This window comes from Manduca sexta, unplaced genomic scaffold (genome assembly GCF_014839805.1).
Source record: "Manduca sexta isolate Smith_Timp_Sample1 unplaced genomic scaffold, JHU_Msex_v1.0 HiC_scaffold_975, whole genome shotgun sequence".
In the NCBI taxonomy this organism is placed as follows: domain Eukaryota; kingdom Metazoa; phylum Arthropoda; class Insecta; order Lepidoptera; family Sphingidae; genus Manduca; species Manduca sexta.
The window spans coordinates 819-10508 of record NW_023595822.1 but is presented as its reverse complement, the minus strand read 5'-3'; the positions used below and the strand labels follow the sequence as shown (position 1 = coordinate 10508).

The following is a 9690-nucleotide window of genomic DNA, read 5'->3' as shown; positions in this document are numbered from 1 at the left end:
TTACTAGCAACGGGATATCTGAACTTATTGATAAACTCAACAATCCCAATGACCTTAACAAATCTGGTAACATTTTGTTCAAGTGTTGACACACTATTCTCCTAACGTAATGCATTTTGGGCATTCTTATCTACTAATGGTAGTTGAGTTATATTATCTTCTTCTGTTGATTCTATTTTCTCCACAATTTCTGGTGTAGGTATTTCTGTCTCACCAGCATAGAATGCTTTAACTTTCAACTGTATCTTCTTACTCTCTTCTTGAATTATTGAATAATCTGGTAGTGGTTTCATTTCTCTGTGTAAAGTCTGAGCATCATACTTCTTGTCTTCCAATTCAAGCATGTTTAATTTCTTGCATAGAGCTTGGTACTGGTCATAAGCATTTGAATTGTAAAATACACCTTTTGCATAGTTGTTCAAGTACTCCTTTATACATTCTCCTTTGTCAGCTACAAGCTCTTTTACTTTCTCCTCTCCTAGTAAGAAAAGGAGAGTGTCTATTGTAAACCATTCTGCTACACATTTCTCTACTTCAATAGTCAGTGTTGTAACCACAGGCTGTTTTTTCAAAGGCGTCTTTTTCTTACTTTTATTTTGAGATTTGTCTTTATCAGGCATTTCTGGTACACTTGTTAGTATTGGGTCTATTTTTTGCTCAGGTTTCTCTATAATCTCACCTACTATGTTTAATGGATTTGCTACTTGTTTCTTATTTTCCTTTTTGGGAATATTTAGGTTTGATTTTGTAGTATTTAATTTCATTTGTTTTGCAATTTCTATATCTGATTTTCCTTCAATACATATTGGTGTACCTGGTGGATCTTTCGATACATTGTCATTATTATTTGAAGTTGTGTTTAACATCTTATTATTATCATTCCTTTTGCTGTCTTCACTTGGACAATCTATAACCTTGTCTTCAGTAATCTTGAGTTGTGTTATACCATCCATTATATCTTTTGTAGGAACTTCACTTCCATTCTCTCCTTCATTACTGTAACATATTTCTGTATCCATACTTCCAGTAATCTCTTTAAAACTGGCACTAGTGAAGTCATTGATGGATGTAAAGGATTTCTTAACAGGTTTGATCCTCTCAATTAAAGAGACATCTATCTCCTGTCCCATGCTGCCCGCAGAGTCCAGAGGCAACAGGTGGAAAGTAGGTATGACCTCATACTCCCTAAACCACAATGGACTTGTCAAGAGCTGTTTTTTGACATGCATGGCGGATTTGTAACAGCTGTTACTACAATAGTTCTTTCTCGCGGTAATATCGTACACTTTGTTAGTTTTACTGATATTCGGTACTTCTGTTTGGGTATATCTTTCTCGGAGATGCTTCTCGAACATATTGGATATCCGCAGAGGTGGATTATAGATCGCTCTTCAACAACGTCGTCGAAGTGTGTTTGGTTGATTTCCGGAAGGCATTGTAATAAATACTGCTCAGTGATACCTTTTTCAAGCAGACTTTCGACGATATATTGAGCTCTGGCGTTGCACTCGCGTTTTTTTAAGATTGCTTGTCGAATTTGTTCCTTTGTCATTTCTTCTATCTTCGATGGCTTTTTAGTAGTTTTGGTTGCAGTCTCCATTGTTGATGTGATGAAATAAACTATACAAATTAAACACTCCGAACCAAATAAATTAAAAACTTGTAATCTCTCTTTGATATCGTAACCAACTCGTAAATAATTGAAATAGGTTATAATATCAATACTTAAGTGATGTCGAAAGGATATCGATAAATTGATATTTACATTAAAAACTGTAATAATATAATGTTTTTTATACATTGATACAGTCACGCCAGTGAATAATATAAAAAAAATATCTTCTGGTTATGTGTCTCGTGATATATTCCTTAATTATTTCAGGAACAGGACAAGTAATGAATTATATTAGTAGTTAATAATTTAGTATCTAGAAATTTGTCAATTTCTTTAATGTGTTTTATTATTTTAGTCTTTATTAAATGTGTTCTTTGTTATGACCAACTTAATTATGCTTTAAAATGTATTTGGCATAATTATTATATTTTTTCTTGCACAATAAATTGTTACACGTATAACTTGCCATAATGTTACTTAATAAAGCCTTACTTAATACAATCTTAATTTACAAATTCTATAAAAGTTCTTCTTTCAACTGCCCTTAACCCACCCTAATACAACACATTCGAGGTGGAATACCTAAATAAAGACAAAATATTCGTTTACAAAATGTGGTTCGGAAAGGATTTGGATTAGTTTTAGCGACTACTCGCTTAAGTGACTGCAACATATCCATGGGCAGTAAATATCGGTAAAAATATTTTAAAAACGTACAAAAGATATGCTTTACGCTATCTGAAAATCAGACCTAGAGACTTCTAGCCACAGCCCATACGCCTTGCACCAATGTACTAGACCTATATGTCAATAACTAATTCTGTTTTAAGAAAATAAAACACAAAAATTGTTTGACGTATTAATATACTGGACATTTTATTTATTTATCTATATTTTGTTGCACTTGGAATCCCTACCACCTGAGTTTATTGACAGCAGAGAACAACTGTCAACTTGACAGTTCGGAACGGATTTGTTCCTGGAGCCTGTTACAAACAAATACCCTGAAATATTAAGCAGTTTAGTTGCATATTATTACATTTTTAACTATTAAAAAGAAAACAATACTCTTATTACAATAGAATTGTTTGATTAAGGTGTTTTTAATTTCTTATAAAAACATTTCAAATTAGCATGTAACATCAATTATGAATGATTGTAAGTCTAACTGGTGTCATAAATGCTTTTTATGTTATGCCAATAATTGTCATTCGGAATTTCGTATGATTTGAAGCAGTCAGTACTTCTGTCAAGACGATAAAAGTAAAATTTCTTTGGCATTGCAATTTACAAATTAAATGATATATTTACAATAAATACTTATCTAAATATTTCAAATAAATCCTCATATTCCAAAGAAAACTACGTGAATATAACGTGTAGTGTAACTGCGAGTGACAGTTTATTATTTTAAAGGTGCTCTAAATATATTATTTACATTTCAAATTATTTATCAATGAGTTAGATAACGATGGTAACTTGTGATAGTGCCGGGCGATTAGTAAACAGGAATGGGACTTTGTGTGCACTAAGTGAGATTATATCGCATTAGGAAGTGAAGGTAAGTGCAACATACTATGTAAGTCTATAACAAACTATTATTTTTGTGTGAAACATTGTCGTACATTATATGTATAGAGTTATTTCTTTGTACTGTATCACTGATATATTGAAAGATAATGCACTATACATTGTACTATACCCTATAAATATGCAGGCTCATAGCCAAGAACTGTTTGAGTGGTGCAGGGGGTGGATACAATGGAAATTTCTGTTAATAAGTATACTCAATACATTGTAACATTGTATAGATATTTGAAATAAATTATCAATCTGTAAATAAACAACTCAGCATAGAGTTAAGTTAAGGATATTGAGGGCTAATTATTATTGAATTTATCCCTCCAGTCTATGGAAGTTTAACCAAATAGTTTAATTGTGACTGTAAACTGAACATGCATTCAAACCATTGTTCAGTTATCATTGTTTATAATAGTAGTAATGTTTAATTATTGATAATAATGTTTATTTATTTAAGGATCAGGTGATATTCCAAAAGAAAATATATGGAGCCATAATTAATTGATGCAAAAGTTGTACTGTTAACTTTTCCTACACAATTATAATGTTGATAAAAGGCATACATATTACTTGAACACATGCTATATGGTTTCTTTGTGCTAAACTTTTTCTGTCCATAAGTTATTATGTTTACACTGCTCAATAAATGTTATTCAAAGTATTTCACAATCCATTAGATTTCGTCAGGGATATCACATAACTAGCATTAGTAAAAATTGCATGAATGACAAAAAAAAGATAAGTTAAAACTAAAAGTGTCAATGATTACTCTGCATTTTATATATCTTTGCCTGCTATCCAGTGCTATTTACATGTTTTTTTTACTTTATTTGGAATAAAAAACAACTTATACTTTACACACAGCTATAATTAAAGTTAAGACTAAACATGCTATATGCTATGTCCCTATGGTGCTATCTCCGACAATTTGCTTCTTAATGTTTCATTAAACAACTCAACAATATTTTCTCAGGTTTCTAACTATCTCCAAGCAGATTTTAGTATGCCAGTGTGATTAACTAATTATTTTGTAGATAATATTTCCATACTTGTTGACAGTGATGTTAATTGATTAATTATGGATTTTAAAAGATATTCTTGTATCATAATTAATATTGTATGTAAATTATTAGGTTAGGTTTGGTCAGGTAAAACATATTTTTAATTCATGTCAAGGTGCTACAGATAGCATTAAAATATTAGTCAGTTTAATACATTTATTTTTTTATGTGAGCATAGCATCAGGCCAAATTTTGACAATAGTATTCATACAAACATTTTGTTATTGTCTTTATTTATAACGAAAAGGCTTCGATCCACCCAATGCGTTGCAACAGTGCGGTGTTGTGTTGCGGTTGTGATGTTGTGGCATCCTTATAAAAATATCAATGGTATGGTCCCACGGTGTCCAAAACCACCATCACACATCACAATAAAACCACTGAAACGAGGCAGGGAGGGGTGCAAATATTGCCGATTGCATTGCCATGTTGCGGCGACGCATCAGTTTGACCATGAATGCGATAAAACATTTGCGGTGCGGCGCAGAATGCTTCGTGTGACCAGACTAAAACGCTTTGAAAAGGATGGTACTCACATGAGATAACAACTATGTAATGTTTACTGCAAAGCAATTCGCGAATTCGACGCTTATCATGCATGGGGGGACATTTGTCGCGGGCGTAGGCAAACAGTTATATGTGTATACTGTATACCTCATGGTACCCAAATTCACATTGAGGCCTAAGGGCTCCCGAACATTTCCTGGTCTTCTCTCTTCCTCCTATCCTAGGAAGGTTCCATTTCCTTCTGTTACGCTTTCTTCCCAACTATCCCCTTCCAACTTTCCTCCAGTGTGGTGCAGTCGCTAATTCGAGGGCAACCAGTAACCCGTTTGCAGCTATCCCTTGGAGTTAAGTGTGGGGTCTGATACTGAAAAAAAAACTCGCAAACCGTCCGTTAACCGCGTCACACCCCGCACCGCACGTTGTCAACAATCTTTATTACACACTGTTCCAGTTGCTTTACGGTTCTAATCGTTTGCAGTTGAGTCAGGTACTTGTACAAACTTAGTTTTTATAAAATTTAATAGAAGAGTATTTATCATACTAATACACTTAGCTCGCTTTAATTTCTGATCGGCATAATATATTTTTAACGAATACTGCAAAAACGATTTCGTTTAGTTTTTGCGACCGCTTCCTGATATTAAGATTTGACGGAGATTTAATATCAGGCAAATCATGCAAAAAAAAGTGTTTTGCAATCTCAGAATCGAACTTATGACCTGTCCACAGAGGGACATTCTTTATGCACCACCAATAGACCAAGGTGGCAATAAAATAATATTCTCACTAAACAATAAATCGATTATCGACAACACATATAAATTTTAGTTTATTATTATCATAATAACAATGTGAGTCAAACGCTAGCGACAATCCCATTGACGAATAATAAATTCGACTATGTTTTATTAACACGCAGTCTATTGTTCTTAACATTGTTTGAAATAACACGCAGTATCACGCAGGTCGGTGTGTGAAGATTAGGACCAGTGCGAAATGCGAATATAGTGAAAGTCTATTGATGTAATAGTGAATTTGTGAGTGAAAGTATTGGAGCGTTTTTGGCGGAAGAAATTGGAGGGAAACTTATTTTGGTAGTGTAAAGTTTAGTGTACAGGGTATTAATGACCCGAAATTCACTTGTACTAGAATAAATAAGACGCAGGCACGTTGGTTCGACATGGCATGGGATCCTTTAGCATCTCTAAAATCTACATGCAAGCACACTCTGGCAGCAATCATTGTATATATTCTTATTAACGTTAGGTCTTGTTTCAATAGACATAATTTATTGTCAAAATGTCAACTATAATGTTATATTTCCCGCCAATGGACGATAAGTTAAAGCTGCCCTTTCCCAACCTGACTTGACTTATATAATAGGGAATCTCACCTGCGTAACATGTTAAATGCATGCATGTACATCATCATCATCTCAGCCACAGGAAGTCCACTGCTGAACATAGGCCTCCCCCAAGGATCTCCACGTTGACCTGTTGGAAGCGGCCTGCATCCAGCGACTTCCTGCGACCTTAGCCAGGTCGTCCGTCCACCTTGTAGGCGGGCGTCCGACCTATCGCTTGCCTGTACGTGGCCTCCACTCTAGAACCTTTCGACCCCAACGGTCATCGGTTCTTCGAGCTATGTGTCCGGCCCACTGCCACTTCAACTTGCTAATCCTATGGGCTGTGTCGGTAACCTTTGTTCTCCTACGGATCTCCTCATTTCTGATTCGATCTCGTAGGGAAATACCGAGCATAGCCCTCTCCATAGCTCGTTGAGTGACCTTGAGCCTCCTAATGAGGCCCACAGTGAGAGGCCACGTCTCGCTGCCGTATGTTATCACTGGTAACACACAACTATCGAAGACTTGCGATTAACGCACTGAGGTATTTTGGACGAGAAGACGTTGCGAAGTTTCCCATGCATCCATGCATGTACATTGCTATTAAATCCTTTAATGTATTTTCCTCGCGACTTCGCCGACGTGATATTTTTTCCTGGAATTAAAAGTCCAGGGTCTCAAACTATTTCTATAGCAAATGTTATCGAAATCCGCTTGGTAGTCTATGAGTTCATCTCGTTCAGATAGCCAGACGTGGCAGGAGGACTTTGTTTTAAAATATGTAAATGTAGAATTATGTAACCGTACAGATTCCTTATTTTAAAGCGTTTTTTTATTGTTTCATTCCATATTCAGATGAAAAATAAAACGATTATGCAATGTAAGCAAGGAAGAGATCCCTTCTTTAATTGTTTATTATTCACCTCTTCAAGTCCTAACAAATCAGAGAGTATTAAGTAGTAGTAAAAAACTGATTATTTTCTGTAAGGTAAAGATAGACTTGATTATAAAGCCACCATTAATGTGAAAATCAGTAATAAAACGTAACTTAAGTCCGACATCATATACCGTATAATAATATGGCAGTCTGAAGACACGTATATAATTTAAAATAACAATTAATTAATTTAATACGTTAACTTTCGCTTTTCATGCTAAATTATTTTTCAGTTGTTTAAACAATTATGTTTGTGCTACTAATTAAACGGAAATCCACGTGTGCGACAATGTTTAAAATTCAACCTTGAGATACCTCATATTATGTTAGTTTTGAAATCGTTCTTTGTCAAAAAATCATATTGCTGACACTGCAGCCCTATGAGAGGTTGGCGCTAAACGTTCTTTGCGCATGTGCCTGCATGGATTTGATGTAGTTTTCATGACTAGATGCGTGCTTGATTTTATTTTATCCAATTCTTGATAATCGTCTTAGAAAACATATAAAGATTGTTACAAACACTTACTCTTATCGTCACTGAATGCCTGTAGGTACAAAGCAAAAGTAGAAAACGTATTTGATAAATGTCAAAATATATTTAATAGGTTGGGTCATTCGGAACTGTTTAATATCTCAAAGAAAACCACGGCGAAGTTGCTACTCACTTATTAAATTCGTTTTCTGTTTCGGCTTTGTACAAACAAAAGAGCTGCTTTAGGATACAGCTGTTAAATTCCGTGTGATGTCGTCGAAGCAGGGGCAGCCTGATAAAATTAGCTTCTTCATACCCTTGGGTACGGTGTCTTCCGGTCCTACGGTACTCCTGAACTAATGTTGCTCAATTGGGTTGCTGCACTCAATTATAATTTGTCATTGAACGAGTAATATGAATATTTTTATTTATTGCAATTCAATATTGGTCTTTGGTATCTAATAAAGGATATCCTTAATGTATTCATTCACCTCAATATGTTTTCAATTGTGGAAGCCCAGTTTAGTAATATTTTTAACCTAGGTCAATCTCTGCATAGAATGTGTTATATAGTATTTTCAGACACAGACGCATTGTCCTTTTGTGTTCCAATACCTTTCAAACTTTCACCGCAAGTCCCACTTCTATCTTGAAATTATGACAGAATGTGATAAAATCATGATTTTGTATTCGCATGTATGTTAGTGATGATATCTCTGTTGCTTTACAGCATAGTCTTTGATTGACCATAATAATATATTGCTGTAAATGATTTCTGACGTGTGAGGGAGCGTTTCGCGTCTCCCCCTTCCCAAGCACTTGAGACAAGTGCCTGTGATTCATGAAACCTATCACAATTGGATAATTAAAGGGAGTATTATTCAATTTAAAACGTGAGGTTGAGTAACTGGATAATCTTTACAATGCATCATTGGAGATTGTTATTGTGACCCTTTACGGGTTATTTGTAACTGAAGACATCGTGGGAAACTGAGAAAAGAATGTCGCATTGAAAGAATGCATCCTCAAAAAGGGTTAGTGTCAGGTAGGCGGGCGGTATTGAAAACAAAGCGAAAATCTTTCCGCAACAGCCTGTAAAAATTGCACCGACCCCAAACAAAAGAAAAAGCAGGTAGATGGGTAAGAAAACCTTTTAAAGAATTTATTTCTTGCCAGCAGACAACACCAGCACGATGCACATGTGGATGTGGTTCGGGTACGATCTGGGCGAGTTCCTGTTCGCGGGGCTCGAGGTGACCACGCGCTGGGCGTTCGCGCTCACGTGGATAGCGCTTTTCTTCGTCGCGCTGCTCTTCGAGGGCTCCAAGGTTTGACCTACATTTATCATCTTTAGCCCATTTCAGACGATCCTAATTGGTGTCTTAGGTTGAATTCAGAAAATTTAACAATTGGAGTGAAGTTTGCTTCACGTGCTATAGCAGATGATGAAAATCGTCCAATCAGAATAAAGATTGGCATGTTTACAGATTTATTTTGGTTGGTTTATTCTCAGGATAAACACGAAGATACCAATTGGTATCGTATATAGATTTCAGGCTAAAACTTCAACTTCTTTTACTGTGCCTATAAGTGCTTTACTTTTTTTGTAAAAAACTGTTCGACAAGGCGACAAAACTGCTTACCTGATGAGGAAATGTCAGGCTTAGTCAGAAAATCGTATATTAGATGAATATTGTCGGTAATATCTGCCTTATCCTCAGGTGTACTTGGCACAAGTGCAGCGCGAGGCTCTTAAGAAACTATATCCGCATCGATCCGACGAACGACGCACTCTACTATGTGACAGGTGAGTTGGAACTTGTTAACTCAACCTAAATATATTACATACTTAGAGCTTCCTTCCCAATATTTAAGAAAATTTTATCCGTTGTTAACGGATTAGAGAACTGCTGCAGGTATTTATTTGCCTACAATATATTTGAGAATTATTACGTTTTTGTATTTGGTCGCCTTATAGTTGATCAATTTAAAAGTTTTGGCGCGTTTGTTTCCTTAAAGCTAAATATTACAAAACAACCAAAGTGCAATAAAAACCGGTGCGACTCGTTAAGTGTTCACCGCTGTAGATGATAAATATTATATTATACAGGTGCCGATGCAAGAAGATCATGTGACTGTTTTCTATCGAGCGATAAATGGATATTGTTGTCG

General features: G+C 35.4%; 1 protein-coding gene and 1 pseudogene across 2 annotated transcripts; one reads left to right on the top strand and one right to left on the bottom strand.

Moving 5' to 3' along the window:
* Window positions 1–7: 7 nt before the first annotated feature.
* On the bottom strand, window positions 8–1570 carry LOC119193736 (annotated as a pseudogene).
* Window positions 1571–2976: 1406 nt separating this feature from the next.
* Window positions 2977–9429, top strand: LOC119193737. 2 transcript variants are annotated; one of them, XM_037447361.1, is made up of 3 exons: window positions 2977–3176; window positions 8695–8846; window positions 9240–9429. In XM_037447361.1, exons 2-3 carry the CDS (start codon window positions 8712–8714, stop codon window positions 9327–9329), a joined length of 225 nt encoding a protein of 74 aa, XP_037303258.1. In that variant the 5' UTR covers window positions 2977–3176; window positions 8695–8711; the 3' UTR covers window positions 9330–9429. The 2 variants fall into 2 exon arrangements, with proteins under 2 accessions (XP_037303258.1, XP_037303257.1); XM_037447360.1 differs by having other exon boundaries at window positions 8698–8846; window positions 9240–9401.
* Window positions 9430–9690: the final 261 nt, after the last annotated feature.